Below are 15,385 nucleotides of genomic sequence, written 5' to 3'. Positions count from 1 at the left end.
TCTGTTGTGCTTAATAATGTGGATGTGCATTTTGAGTTTTTTATTTTTGAAAAGGAAAATCAGAGAAAAATATCATTTGCATAATAATTCAGAATGAAGTGTATAAACAGAGCCCCATTCATGTCGTCCAAAATTGTGGAAGCTCAGTGTCTAACAGCTCTTATCTCCCCCAGGTCCAAAAGAAAGAAATTAATCCCTGATATATTAAAACACTCTTTTTTTATTTGCTTTTTCTCACAGTTGTAAATCTGTGTCAGTTTAACAGGTAATGACAGGATAATAGAAATGATGTCAGTGCAGATTCCTGAATTCCACAAACCTTTAAGTTCATTGTTGAGTCTGTCAGTCTGGATGAAATCTGATTATAAAGACACACAGAAGGGGTTTCTTCCTTTTAAAGGACTTGTAAATGTCACACATGGATCAGTATTTAAGGTCTATTTATGAAAACCTATTTTGTCCACTGTCTCCTCTCCTCCTTGTCTCTCGTCTACGTCTCCTGACCTCGTCTCCTCGCCTCCTAAGTAAACCCGGCTCAGACTCTGGCCGGTGGTCAGCGATCTCCTCCTCTCTCTTCCTGACAGCTTCCTCAGCAGAGACTCTCTGAAGGTTTGACACATCAGGACGTAGATGACGGGGTCCAGACAGACGTTGAGCGCCGACAGGAAGAGCGTCCCCTCCTTCAGCTGGAACAACAGGAAGCGAGTACGCAGGCTGAAGTTGGACTCGGGCTTCTGAATCAGCGTGTATGGGATGCGGCAGACGTGGTACGGTACGAAGCAGACAAAGAAGACCACCAGGAGGCTGAGGATGCTGCGGTGCAGCTTGTGGCAGACTCTGCTGTTGATGTTTCTGTTGTTGCAGCGCACACGGCGGTACGACTCGTACACCCGGCAGCCAATGGAGGTGTAGCAGAAGGCGAGGACCAGCAGGGTCACCCAGAACAAGCTGACGCTGAAGTAAGTGGATGCCCAGTGCCACTGAATCCCCAATGGCGACTTCAGCTTCATGCAATTACGGGCATTTTCCTCATTGGCGGGCTGGCTGGTCAGCAGGACGTTTGGCAGGACGCTGAGGAGGAGGAGGCTCCATGTGAGGAGCGCCAACATACGAGCAAATCCAACGCTCTGCAGGAGGTGCAGCAAAGGCGGCCCGCCAAACCTGGACCTGCAGGTTGGCGAGGAAGAGGAGGAGTGTCGTACGATCTTGATGTATCTCTCGAGGCTGATGAAGCCCATGAAGAGGATCCCCACATACATAGAGGAGTAGAAGAGCACAGCGGTGTAGCGGCAGGTGATCACATGGAGGCGCCAGCCGCCTAACCCCAGCTGAGGTACCAACCTGACGGGGTAGGTGAGGAGCATGAGGAGGTCAGCCACCACCATGTTCTTCAGGTAGACCACCAGACCTGAGTCTGTGGGCACTCTGACGAAGATGAGGGCCGCCAAGCCGTTCAGGAACAATCCTACAATGAAGATCACAAAGTAGAGCGGCGGGAGGATTTGGTTGGTGAAGATGCTGCCCAGGTCTGTTCGGTTGGTGGGAGGGAGTGTGGAGTTTAGGTGATCCATCCCTGAAAAGACACAGAAGCAGTCTGAGTATTAAAAGGACGTGCAGTTTTTGGCAGTCAGTGTTTCTGCTTTCCTCCTGGTCTTCGCACCATGTGGCGTTAATGCCCAGGCCAGACCACGGCCCAATCCCAATGTCCACACTCACACACTCACTGACTTTGAGGCGCGCCCCCTGTGAGGGCTTAGGGCCGTCCCACTGTCAAATCATAAAGTGCATGAGGGATCTCTTGCTGACTCTTTGAGCCCTTCATGCACCCTTTCCGCAAGTGGGCATCTCTGCAGACTTAGCATGAGGGAATTACCCATAGTTCATTGCATTGTGACGTATGACAGGGTTTCTCGGGGGACGCCCTCTGGTAAACACTACAAAAGTGAAGTGAAAAGAGCGGAATTGAAAACAAAAACCATGGAGGTGCAAAAAAGAAGTATTTTTTCCTGTAAGTGTTAAATGAAACGGCCTTCATCCAGTGAGAAAACAGGTATATAGGTGAGGCAGGCTTGTTTATATCTTTGTTTTAAGCTCTGCAAGATGCCGACTGTCAACTAAAAACAAAGGGCTGTCCCATTCCTGTTTCAATCACTTCAAGCCCTTGCAGCCTCACTCACTCAACCACTTTCAAGGTGTAGTCAGTTAAGTCAATGAGGGCTCAGGGCTCAGGGTTTAGGGGGGAGATTGAGATTCAGCCTACGCGCTGTAACCATGATTTTAGCCTTATCCTGCCGACAGCGCAATCAAGAGACTGGAGTAAAGTTTGCTTGCAGCATTAGCAGTTATCCTCACTTATTAGAAGCAACTCAGGCCTTAAATTTTGCTCTTAATTTCCTGAAATAAGACGCTTTATGGGTCAGAAACTCCTTACACTAACATTTAAATCAGGGGTGTCAAACTCAAGGCCCGGGGGCTAAATCCAGCCAAGGATACAGTTCTTTAAGATTTACAATTTCATATTTGGTATTTTATTTTATTGATATTTAGATCTAAATATTTATCTTTATTTATATTTTTATTTTATTTATATATTATAAGTTTTATTCCATATTTTTGTCTTTTAAACTTATTATTTCAAAATGTATCTCTTATTTTGACCTGTTTACTCTAGATTTTGAAATTTATCCTATATTTTGACCTTTTAAAACCCATGACTTTAAATTTTTCTCTCATATTTTGAACTTTTTAAGTCAATATTTGGATTTTTATCACATATTATGACCTTTTAAACTCATTATTTCAAGTTTTCTCCTACATTCTGACCTTTGAATCTCATGATTTTTAATTTTCTCCTATATTTTGACCTATGAAAGTCATTATTTTTGATTATCTCTTATATTTTGACCTTTTAAAATCATGATTTTTATATTTCCTTCTACATTATGACCTTTTAAAATCTCATGATTTCAAATTTTCTCCCATATTTTGACCTTTTTACCTCAATATTCTGATTTTTATCGCATATTTTGACCTTTAAACTCAATATTTCAGGTTTTCTCTCATATTCTGACCTTTTAAACTCATGATTTTTTAATATTCTCCTATCTTTTGACCTATTAAAGTCATTATTTTTGATTACCTCTTATATTTTGACCTTTAAAACTCATGATTTTTTTATTACCTTCTAAATTATGACCTTTTAAAACTCATGATTTTTAATTTTCTCTCATATTTTGACCTTTTTAAAGTCATTCCCATTGCCTCACAATCTGCTACACATGACGATACAGAGGCCATGATGCGACAGAGGTTGATTCTGGAGAATAAGCATGTCTGACACTGAATTTACTGCAGTAGCTATTCTTTATTGTAGAGAATGGCAGCAAAGGGATAGTCTGAAGGATCCTACACTCATCAGTGAGCTATTGATAAATAAAAATACAGTGATATTTGACTTTAAGACTTGAAATGGCCCTCTCTGTTGCCTCTCTTGCTGTTGTTTTTGTTTCTGGTTTCACTTCAGAAATCCACTAACACCTGCAGAAAGCAAACGCACCAGCGAGTGGCGATTACACATCAGCTGTTTGAAGCCTAAATGATCAGATTCTCTGTTGGGATCAAGCCTTTCCAAATAAAGCTGCGGCTGATCTTCTGATGCTGTTTGAAAGGGAAATTTTGACTTTACTCCAGTCCTGGATGTGACGGCACAAACTGGCCCGATGTAGCGGGCCTAACTGTTGTTAGGCTAAATGCTAATTAGCCTGGTGTCTTGGTTGGCCATGTTGTTTTTGCACAGTTTTCCTATCGCACACTCATGTCCAACTCCTGAAAGAAACCTGAAAATAAGCCAGTATTTTTGCTCTGTCTTCCTGGAAGTGGTCATACTTCCTCATCCATGTTATCAGCAGTTTGTTTTGATCCGAAGCTTATGCTGCATTGTCCAGTTTTAACATCATCTGCCAATTGCTGACAAATTTGTTAACTACACAGCAGTTTATGTGTATTCTAACTGCTGTCTCAGCGTTTGCAGCCGTATCAGTTCTGTAGATCTGTATCCACATATTGAGAGGGATCACAGGACAATATACTGCCATCAGTGTTAATTTTGGCAGCTATTTTTAATTTTAGTCTTAGTTTTAGTCTTTAAATGATATGCATTTTAGTTTTAGTCACATTTTAGTCATTTTTATCCTTTTTAGTTTTAGTCTAGTTTTAGTCGACAAAAACTCAAAACATTTTAGTCTAGTTTTAGTCCATTAAAAGTCCTCACAGTTAAGTCTTACTTTAAGTCCAAGCATTTTTTCTCTTGCCTAAATCTGGTACCAAATCATGGTAGTGTGTTCTCTGCACTCTGCCAAACCTGGGGTCCCTGCTTTCTACAGCTGAGAGGCAGAATAGATACAGATGCATTGTTTTTTTGTCAGATTTATCCACAGGGGAGAAATATCATGGATTTTGAATGTCCAACGAAAACTACATAACATTTTAGTATAGTTATAGTCATCTTGACAAAAACTAAACTTAGTTTTTGTCAGTTTTAGTCATCACAGATGTATTTTTGTTAGTTTTAAACTAGTTTTTGTCATGGAATAAAAGGCTGTAGATGAACAGTTTTAGTCATAGTTTTAGTCGACTAAATTAACACTGACTGCCATAATGGTTTTCTAAGCTTCTGTCAATGTGTACATACATTTTTGGGAGAACAAAGGAACTACAAGTCCCACAATCCATTGCAGTTTCCTTTATTGATTGATAATGGTGAATTATTCTCTGGTAACATCAGGCCCATATAAATCAGGGACCCTGGCTGTGACTCTGTAGGATCGTGGGTAATGAAGTTCTTCGAATTGCTTATAATTGTTTTAAACGAGCTGACAACATAAAAGCTTTTGCATTTTACATCCTTGGTTCTTAACTGGTGGATCAGGACCTGAGAGTAGAAAAATATGGGGCAAAAAGTCTGTGTTGTGCTTTTATTTTGAAGGATATGTCTTCATCTCTTTTGTCCCATCTGAAGTCCAAACTGCCTCATCGATCATTAAGTTCACTAGTAGCAGCAAAACAGTTAAGTTTTGTTGGTAATGGCTGACTCGACCAATCAGAAGCACCGCTGTGACACTGTCGGATTGAGGGTATTGGCGCTCTTTTGCTCTAGAGTGTGGGTTGGGACCCCTTTGGGGGTCGCCAGATACCTTTAAGAAAAACTAAGACTATTTTTGAATGATTTTAAATTATTTTTTACTAGTTTTGAAAAATATATATCCATACAATTAGTTAAATGTAAAATAAAGTCATGGCCTTTTGGTGAGATTTATGCTGAAATCAAACTAATACTAAAAAAATAAATCAGAGAAAAGCAAGCCTGCACACAGATTTGACTGGGCCCTCAACAACCCCAGAGAACGGGCCCTCCCAGATTTTCTGATGATAACAGTGCGTGTGTGTTGGATCAGTAGCATTGGTGCTAGCATCCTGGCTAACAGTTCCTTTATTTTGGAGCTGAAAAATGGGCCAAACTATTATTAGGTTCTAATGATGACAGTATTATTTGTGCCACTTTCTAACCACTTCACCCACCCAATTTTGCCACAATTATTTGCCACTCTTTATTAATTTTGCACATTTTGTGCCCATTTTTCCCACAAATTTGTCACATTTTGACCTGTTTTCATCACTTTTCCTGCCAATTTTTGACACTGTTGATACATTTTTGCCACTTTAATCCCATTTCTGTCACTTCTTAATCAAATTTTGCCAACTTTTCTGACAATCTCTTCTTCTTTTAAGATGTTTTTCTCACATTTAAACCCTTTCCACCACTTTTCCCACCTATTGTTCCCTTTGTCTACACATTATTGCCACAGTTAACCCATTTTCACCATATCTAAACCTATTTTTGGCAATGTAACCACATTTCACCATTCGCCATGCCTATTTTTAAACCAGTTTAACCCATTTCTGACACTCATTTATGCCAGTTAAAAGCATTTTTCTCACTTTTTGATCCTTTTTTTATTTGGTTTCACTTCCTTTTCTGCTCATCTCTACCACTTTAAAGCCAATATTGACAGTGTTAAGCCTTTTTTTACCACTTTTTATGCCTGTTTTTGCCACTTTAAAGCAATTTCTGCTGCTTTTAAATTCCATTTCACAACCTCTTCCAACATTTTTCCCCATTATCTAATTTTATTTTTGATTAAAAAAAAAATTGATTTACATTTTTAAGATTTCTGTATACTATGGCACAAATGAATAAAAAAAGGCAATATTTTTGCTTACAGTGGTTATTATACCGGTACATCAAATGTGGTTATCACAGAGTAATATTTTAATGGACCATAATTTTGCTAACTCCATGGCTGGGCCCCAGAAGGCTCTCCCCTTCATACCCCCTTATGGACGGTCTTGTCTGCACTATTCTTGAACGAGCATGGCTGTGTTCAACCATCTTCAGGTACAGTGGGGGTCCCCGGTCTAGGGCACCTTTATTTTGGGGTCATGGGCTGAAAAGGTAGAGAACCACTGCTCTAGAGCTCTTATAAATGCTCTGTAAGTCAGATATGAACAAAGGAGCCACAACAAGCAGCTTCCGTCTGAAACTCCCCGTTACCTTCTTCAGAAGTCTTTCATGTCCATAAAGCGAACCCCAGCCTTCTGTTTACCCTCAGACACGTGCACAAATAAAACCGCCCATCTGTCCTGCTGTTCACACACACTTCCCTCCAAACGTCGATTCATCACCGTCCAACACATACTCTCCGGTCCTCCTTCATCCACTGTTAGAATAACATTCAGAGTCCACAGACGACACCAGGATGTCTTTGTTTTCCTGTTCCGATTCTTTTATTTTTAGGTCTCTGCCCTAATTTTTATCAACCACACCTATTTATGTTTATTCAAACAGTGAATGAAGTTAATTCAGAGCAGTGTTACTCAACCCTGCTCAAACAAAGAGCCAAACTGTTGAAAAATACCTTTGCAAAGCCACAATCTAAGTGGTGTAAAGTGGCAAAAGTGGACAAAAAGTGGCAAACACTCGGAAAAAAGTGGCAAAAAAAGGGCAGAGAGTGGCAAAATGGGTGGGAAGCGACCAGAAAATAAGTTAAAGGTGGCAAAAATGGGAAAAAAAACTGAAAATAAAGGTGGGAAAATTGGCAAAAATCTGAAGAAATAGTGGAAAAGTGGCAAAAATATGAAAAAGGCTGTAAAAAAAAAAGGCAAAAAGCTGAAAAAAGCTGTGGAAAACGTGACAAAAATCAGAAAAAATGTGGGGAAAATGGCAAAATTAAAAAAAAAAAAACAATGAAAAAGTGACAAAAATCAGAAAAAAATGTGGAAAAAGTGACAAAAATCAGACAAAAAGGTTGTTAGAAAAGCCTTAGAAGTGATTTTTGCATAATATGTCCTCTTAAATATTAATGGTAACAGTAATAGTAATATTAAAGACAATATAAGTAGTAACAATAACACATTTGAAAAGATTATAGACCTGAAAAATGTACCGTAGAGGTCACCAATCTCTTCAACACAACCCTTGTGTGTTGTTTACTGGTGTTCATTTTACGTTTTCTATTTTGGTTGGCCTGGAAGCTGCTATTTCATCTGCTGAGGCACTTTTATATCTTTCTATGGCATCTTTCTCTGGTATCTTTCTATGGCATCTTTCTCTGGTATCTTTCTATGGTATCTTTGGTACGGTAGTTTTGCCATAAAATGTAAGTGTCCCTATTTGGAGGATTGAAAATATAACAACCCTATGAAAAGGGGAACTTGTTATGGATTTTAAAGGAAATCAGGGAACAGTTTAAAAGTAAAAAGTTTGATAACAGAAGTTTCAGATGACTCTGACTCATCCACTGAGCTGTCTGTGAGTTTTTAGAGTGAAATGAGACTTTAAAAAGCAGACGTGGACTTATTACATCACTGTGGCTGCAGAGAGATGCTGACGTGCTTTAACATGGGGCAAAAAGCACGAGATCCATGTTGAGTGAAATTAGCACATAAATTGATGACCTTAATTAATGTGATTAACATTGACCGCCCTACTAAATACCTATAAATGATATTTTATCCTAGAAAAATAAAAGTGATATGGACACATAGTTCCCCTTTAAAATGGTGCATTTGGAAACCAAATCTGATATTTTCTGCTGAGGTTCTTCTCTTCCCAGTGTTTATGATAAGTTGACTCATACTTTAGATTTGGTTTCCGGCTGGTACAGATGAAGGAGGTGCTGATGGGCAGCAGAAACTCAGCAGCTTCTGCTTTCACCCTCCACAGAAGACTTTGGACGGGAAGTGCTGCAATGATCCTCTGTGATGTGTCAGATAAGCTGGCATCAGCGTGCAGAGGAAGCTGCTTGTTTATGAAGATTGTGTAGCAGATCAGAACATTTGCAAGACTCATTTGTTAACCAAAACGCCTTCTATCCATCCCCATCAGTGACACAATGCTGATTATTTTTTTTCGTTGTCATATCAGTCACTAGAAATCAGCGTATGTAGCCTGAAGCATGTATGTGTGACAACAGCAGCCTGTAAGTTTAAAGGACAGGTGAAGAAGGTCGTTGTAGAGTCGTTAGATAGATAGTACTGGCTGGGGATTTCCACAACGTTATCTACAGGATCTACACACATTGTCCAATTCATTAGGTACACCTGTTCACCAGCTCATTAGCATATGTATTCAGCCAATCACAACCAGCACCTGTAGGCATTAAGACGATGCTGACGATGAAACCGAGCATCAAAAAGGGCAGAAAGGTAATTTATTGAATGTTCCATGATTCTTGGTGGTCAGAGTTCACAAACTGTTAATTGTTTAAATGTGCTCTATAAATAAAGTTGAATTGAACTGAATTGATCTACTGGGGTTTTTTTACGCCATCACAGCCATCTCTAGAGTCATTAAAAGTATACCAGAATATCATAAAAATGTTATTTTTTTCCTGTGATCTAATTGAAGAAGGGAAACTTATGTATTCTAGAGTAATCTCAAACAAAGTGAAATATTTCAACACTTCTTTGTTTTAATCTTGATGTTTACGGCTCACACAAATCCACTATCTCTAAATATTAGAATATCACAAAACACCAGCCCAAAAACAGCTTTATAATACAGAAATGCAACCAGTTCTTTTTCTCCTTAGCCCAGGTGAGCTGCTGATGGCAGTGACCCTCTGTGGCTTACCCTGCTTGTGGAGGAGGTCAGTGATTGTCCTCTGGACAATAATCAGGTCAGCAGTCTTCCCCATGGTTGAAGTTGTGTGGACTGAACCAGAGTGAGAGAATGAAGCCTCAGGAACCCTTTGCAGGTGTTTGGAGTTAATTAGCTGATTGGAGCTCTCTAAGGACTGAAAGAACTGACTGGACCTAGACTGTTCCACAATATTCTAATACTTAAAAATAGTGTATTATTTATTTTTGTGCGCTGTAATCATTAAGATTCAAAGTAGAAGAAGATGAGAACTTAGACCCAGCACACTATAATATCTAAACGTTAACAGGTACACAGTAAAACAGAACACGCTGAAACTGAGTCAGTCAAAGTTTAGGAGTAGTAGGAACAGACCCTTTTAGTGTTCTTTTTTTTTTTTTTTTAGAAATCATTACTCGTGTATTTATGTTGGGTTGACTTGACTTTAGAAGTTGAACTGCTCTGTGGAACTTGCTGCAGCCCTCAAGCAAACCTCTACACTGGGGCGTTCAGCTGGAGACCTCTACAGTGGGGCGAAACCTCTTTGCTGGGGCGTGACGTACATTGCCCAAGCCTAGGCTGGGGCGTGCAGCGTGTTAGCTGTTGTTAGCATGACCTAGCTGTTGTTAGCATGACTACACCGCTGTGCTTATGACACATTAGCATGGCCCTGTACACTGGGGCTTCGGGTCTACGCTGGACTGTGCAGTAGCAGACGCCGACCCATGGGTCTATGCTATTAAAACCCACCTGCTTCAGTTTAGGTGTTTAAATTCCACTGGTTAGATTTAGGCATTAAAACCCGACTGGTTAGATTTAGGGTCAGCCTGTCAGCAAGTAGATAGAGCTGAAATTTCGTTGCGGGTAATATAAGTCACACCCCAGCCTAGAGGTCTGCCAGCTCAGGCAATATATGTCACGCCCCAGCGTAGAGGTCCATGGCTTGGGCAATGTACAGCATGCCCCAGCGTAGAGGTTTGCTCAAGGGCTGCAGCCAGATGCCTCTCAAAAATTCTGTTCAAATCTGACTAAAAATGACACGTTTGAGTACTTTTCATAAAGTTATATGGTCTAATTTTCCCTTATTTCTACCACAGACTTTAAAGGGATATTTCGAGATTTTTGAAGTTGGGTTGTAGGAGTTGCTTGGCTATCATAGTGACATTGATTTCTGTGAAAGTTGATCCTATGGTCAATATGAGCTCAGAGAGATCTGCGGCATAGTGGCTGTAGATTTGTACGGTTTCAACACAGCGTACAACACATTTCCCTGGCCCTTGCCCCAGATCTCTCTGAGCTCGTAATAACCACAGGATCGCAATGCAGGTTTTGGCTGCCAGTTATTTTCTCTTGAATTGCAGAATAGTGAAAAAAACACAGAGGCTTTCTGGATATAAAATAAAACACTTCAAACATTTTCAACAGTTTCTGAGGCCCTTTTTTTTTTTTTCTTTTTAATACCAAACACTCACCCAATTCTGCGGAGAAACTGTACTCATCTGTTGCACTAGATCAGTGGTTCTCTACCTTTTCAGCTTGTGACCCCCAAAATAAAGGTGCCAGAGACCGGGGACCCCCGCTGTACCTGAAGGTGGTTGAACACAGCCATGAACATTCAAGAATAGTCATGTGCAGACAAGGCCGCCTATTAGGGGAAAAATGGGAGAGCATTCTGGGGCCCCGCAAACCTGGGGACCAGCAAAATCATGGTCCATTTTAAAGTTAAACTGTGGAATTTTATATTTAACCTGAATAATAACCACTTTTATCAAAGAAACTAATTTTAATTCATTGTGTAGTAAGTGGCCTTCTTGAAAATGTAATTCATGTTGTTAAAACTGAATTAAAATACATTAAAAATAGCTGAAATGGGTTAATAATGGCAAAAATAGTGGGAAAGGTGGTGAAATTTAATTGTAAAAGTAGCAGAAATGGTTTAAAAATGCCAAAAAAAATTGGATAAGTGGCAAAAAAAATAAGCAAAAAAATGGCAAAATTTTGTCAAAATGGCAAAAAAAAGAGAGGGCATATTAAGTGGTAAAAGGGGATTCAAGAGTGCGTTAAAGTGGCTACAATATCTGGAAATTTGGTAAAATGGGTTGAAAATTGATGTAAACTGGCAAAACCGGGTTAGTAGAGGCAGAAATAGTCCGAAATTTGCAAAAATGAGCATATCAAATTATGAAATGTGACTTAAAAAGTGGTAAAAGGAGTTAATAGCTGCAATAATGTGTCAACAGAGCCAAAGATAGAGAGTGGCAAGATTTGGTTTAGAAGTGGCAAAAACAGGCAGAAAAAACATGGGCAAAAGGGTTTAAATGGGTTTTAATTTTTTTATTTTTGACAAAAATGGGTTTTAAGTTGCAAAAATGTGTTAAAATTTGGTAAAATTTGTGTAAAGTGTCAAAAGTGTTATTGAAAAATGTTCTTATTTTTTTAAGGCATCTGGAGACCCCTCTCAGTGTCTTGCGATCCCCAATGGGGTCCCAACCCCAACCTTGAGAACCCCTGCACTAGCTAGCCTAGCTTTTTGGTGGGCACAACTAGCAAGTCCTTCTTAAAGGAGCAATGCACACTAAAATCCCTGAGGGTCATGACACTACTGCTGCTACGTTCCTCATACGGCCCAACTATAAAAAATAGTGGACTATACCTTTAAGATTGTTAATTTGCCCCTAAAATCTTGTAAATGTTAAAGTTGCTGCTGTACCAATCATTGCTCATTGTGCTCAGAGCTGTGAGCTGTTTTAATTTCTGATATCGCTGTATTTCTAGGATTGTTGCATCATTTCTTTTCTAATAAATCGTGCAGAAGATCTGTACTCTTACATTCCCACCACACGCTGTGGTTATTTATCACCTCTGCAAGTTTGTGATTTCCTCCCCCTTTTTTTTTTTTTTTTTTTGCTATGTCTCTGTACATGTTAAGGCACAAACTTTACATTTGAAGGAGTGCTATGTGTTTTTTGCTCTAGATTATTTTGTGAAGATTTTTAAACATCAACTTTGTGAACATAGATGCGAATGAAAGTGCAAAAAAATCATTATAATAAACTGTTTCTTGCACAAAATCTGTATTATAATTGCAGAATAATTCCTACTGTAGCTAAAACAGGAAGTGAAACAGCAAACAGAGCTATGTCTAAGGCAGGGAGATAAACCTTCATTTACATGGATCAAACAGGATCTTTGTGAAAAATCAACGGCTGTGCTTCTACAGAATCCTTTCTGACTGATGAATGCATGGTCACTGACTCTGACACGTCCACATTCATGACACAGGCTTGTCCCCCATGATAAAATTGTTTGATATTTAGCCACTTTTAGTATCCATTTTTGTCACTTTTTAACCTCTTTTTCCACTCATTTTTACCTTTTTTGGGCCACCTTTCAAACAGTCATTTGCCACTAATAACCTGTTTGCATCACTTTTTGGGATCTTTTAACACCTATGTGCCATTTTAAACACATTTTTGCCATTATTAGCCAGTCTGCACCATGTTTTATCCCACTTTAACACCATATGTCCAGCCTTTTTGTACCAATTTGTCACTTTTGACTGATTTTCACCACGTTTTTTTTTTTTTGTTGTTGTACAGATGTTTGCAATCTTTTAACCCATATTTTCTACTTTCATGCCACTTTTAATACCTCTGGGTCACTTACGCCACTTTTTTTCTTTTACCTTTTTAACCCATTTTTGCCAATTTTGCAAGTTTAAACTTGTTTTTGCAATTTTACTCCTTTCTTAACTGTTTACTCATTTTGCCACTTTTGGTTCTCATTTTTCCTATTTCACCACTTTAAACCTTTTTTATTCACATTTTGCCATCTTCAACCATTTTTACTACTATTATATCACTTTTAAGACCTCTTGAACACTTATGCCCCTTTTTTATGACCTTTAACCCATATTTGACCCATTAAGTCACTTCAAAATTATTCTTGTAACTTTGGCCCTTTGTTCAACTTTTGATCCATTTTTCCCAGTTTCACCACTTTAAATATGTCTCTACAGATTATCGCCACTTTTAGCCCATTTTCACAATTTTTGGCCATTTTTACCTCTTTTTGCCACTTTTAGCAAATTTTATCCCATTTTACCATTGTTGCCACTGTTATCAAATTTTTACCACCTTTTTTTTTACCACTTTTTGCAACTTGTGACCCATTTTTGCAACCTTTAATCCATTTTACCACTATTATTGATATTATTTTGCACTATTTTTTAACTCTTTCTTGCAACACTTAACCCATTTCACATTTCCTTTGCTATATTTAACTCATTTATTTTTACACTTTCTTGACTGCTTTTCATCATTTTTGACACTTTGTTTTGAAAGTGCTCTATAAATAACGTTGACCTTGACCTTACCACATTACCTCTTCCTGCCACTTTTGGCAACTCTCATCCCATTTCCACCATTTTGGCCACTTCAACTCTTTTCCCACTTTTTTTGCCACTTGACCTCTTTGTCTTTGTTTGTCTTGATAAATGGCCATTCTGCCATTAATAAACATTCTTAAAAAGCTCCTTCCTGTTAGTTTAATGCAACTTTAAAAACTTTTTAAATCATCTGGTTGTGTATGGAAGCCTGGAGGAAACATCAGTTGGAGTTTCAAGTCCCTCAGTTTCATTAAAGTTTCTCTTTTTGTCACTTCTAGCTGTGTAACTGCTTCCACTTTTAAATGAAAAACTCACATCAGGCAAACAGGTTAAAATGAGCCTAAATGCGTGAATTAAATCAGTGAAATAACCTGATTATCAGCATCCATTCACTGATTAAGTGTACTCACCATAAACAGAGTCAGGGGTCCAGGTCCATACAGATGTGGTCTCCTCTTCCAGAGTCTGTGTCAGAGTCGGTCACACTTTCAGCTCTTTTAGAGTCTGAGGTTTCACTTCCTCTCTCTCTCTCTCTCTCTCTCTCTCTCTCTCTCCACAGAGCCATGCTGGAGGATCTAAATGCTAACATCAGCATGATAAAATTCTCAATTTGACAATAAAACATGCAAATGTTTTATGTCTGATGAAAGAGCACATTCTGCATCCTCTTTTGGCACAATTATATTGTATGCTTAACATTGTTATTCTTTATTCATGACAGTTTATTGCTGTTACCCATGTTTTTACTTCAGTTCTGCCTCTACAGTCGTCATTTTAGCACCAAAGACAAAAGTAAGTGTAACACTAACCATCAGTAAACCTGAGTCAGGTTAGTTTAATCCTCCAGTATTTTCTCATAGCTGTAAAGCAGTTAAAGGAACCTCTTTGCCAGTCTTAACCCGTTTTTGCCAATTTCACCACTAAAATCTGTTTTTACAGATTTTTGCCACTTTTAACCCATTTTCAAAATTTTTGGCCATGTTTAACCCAATTCAACTGTTTTTGGCCACTTTAACCCATTTTGCTAGTTCTGGTATCTCATTCCCAGTTTTAACCCCTATTTGTCGCTGTAACCCATTTTCACTGTTTTTGGCAACTTTTAGCCCATTTTGCCACATATGTGGCAGCTCTCATCTCATTTTAACCATTTTTTGCCTTTTTTACCACTTTCTGCAACTTGTGAATCATTTGTGTCACTTTTAATCTGTTTTACTGCTCTTTAGCTACTTTTTACCTCTTTTAGCCACTTTTAACCCATTCTCACATTTCTTTTGTCTACTTTTAACCCAGTTCATTTTTTTCCACTTTCTTGGCCACTTTTAGTCCGTTTTTGCCACTGATTTACCACGTTTCCTCCCACACCAGACTACTTTTAAATAAACTGACTGTTTTGGTATTTTTGGCATTGACGTTAAGATCAGCCCCTATAGCGTATACTACAGCCAGTCACAAAGAAGCGGCTGAGATATTTCAGCTCTATATTTATAGGGTCCCCATGATGTCCATGCCATCTGCTGTGTGTGTCAGAAGACAACAGGATGTGTATCAGACTGATACCGGTCAAACGCCCTCATGTCATCTTTTCTTAGCGCTGCGTGTTTCTATATTAACAGCTCCTTTATCAAAATAAGAGTAGAAGTAATCCTTCCCCTCACCCTTGCTGTGGACATCAGGGTTTCTTTCTGATCATTCTTGTAATCAGAAACCAGAAGAACAACCATTGCCTACCAGACCACACTGGTTCCTGTCTTCCATGGCGTGCTGTCTGTCTGAATGTAATGCTGCGTTCAGGTGCTCCTGGG

General features: G+C 39.0%; 1 protein-coding gene across 2 annotated transcripts; it reads right to left on the bottom strand.

Annotated features, from left to right (window-relative positions):
• Positions 1 to 281: 281 nt before the first annotated feature.
• Positions 282 to 14,059, bottom strand: LOC121526286 (P2Y purinoceptor 14). 2 transcript variants are annotated; one of them, XM_041812807.1, is made up of 3 exons: positions 13,994 to 14,032; positions 10,669 to 10,781; positions 282 to 1,573 (listed from the first exon to the last, which is right to left on the bottom strand). In XM_041812807.1, exon 3 carries the CDS (start codon positions 1,569 to 1,571, stop codon positions 438 to 440), a length of 1,134 nt encoding a protein of 377 aa, XP_041668741.1. In that variant the 5' UTR covers positions 1,572 to 1,573; positions 10,669 to 10,781; positions 13,994 to 14,032; the 3' UTR covers positions 282 to 437. The 2 variants fall into 2 exon arrangements, with proteins under 2 accessions (XP_041668741.1, XP_041668749.1); XM_041812815.1 differs by lacking the exon at positions 10,669 to 10,781 and having other exon boundaries at positions 13,994 to 14,059.
• Positions 14,060 to 15,385: the final 1,326 nt, after the last annotated feature.

Source organism: Cheilinus undulatus, linkage group 2 (assembly GCF_018320785.1).
Source record: "Cheilinus undulatus linkage group 2, ASM1832078v1, whole genome shotgun sequence".
Taxonomy (NCBI): domain Eukaryota; kingdom Metazoa; phylum Chordata; class Actinopteri; order Labriformes; family Labridae; genus Cheilinus; species Cheilinus undulatus.
The sequence above is the reverse complement of the archived record's forward strand: the minus strand, read 5'-3'. Positions and strand labels throughout refer to the sequence as shown.

What these genes read in the sequence shown, in the direction of transcription:
- LOC121526286 (XM_041812815.1), bottom strand. Translation starts at nt 1,571, where the DNA reads ATGGATCACCTAAACTCCACACTCCCTCCCACCAACCGAACAGACCTG.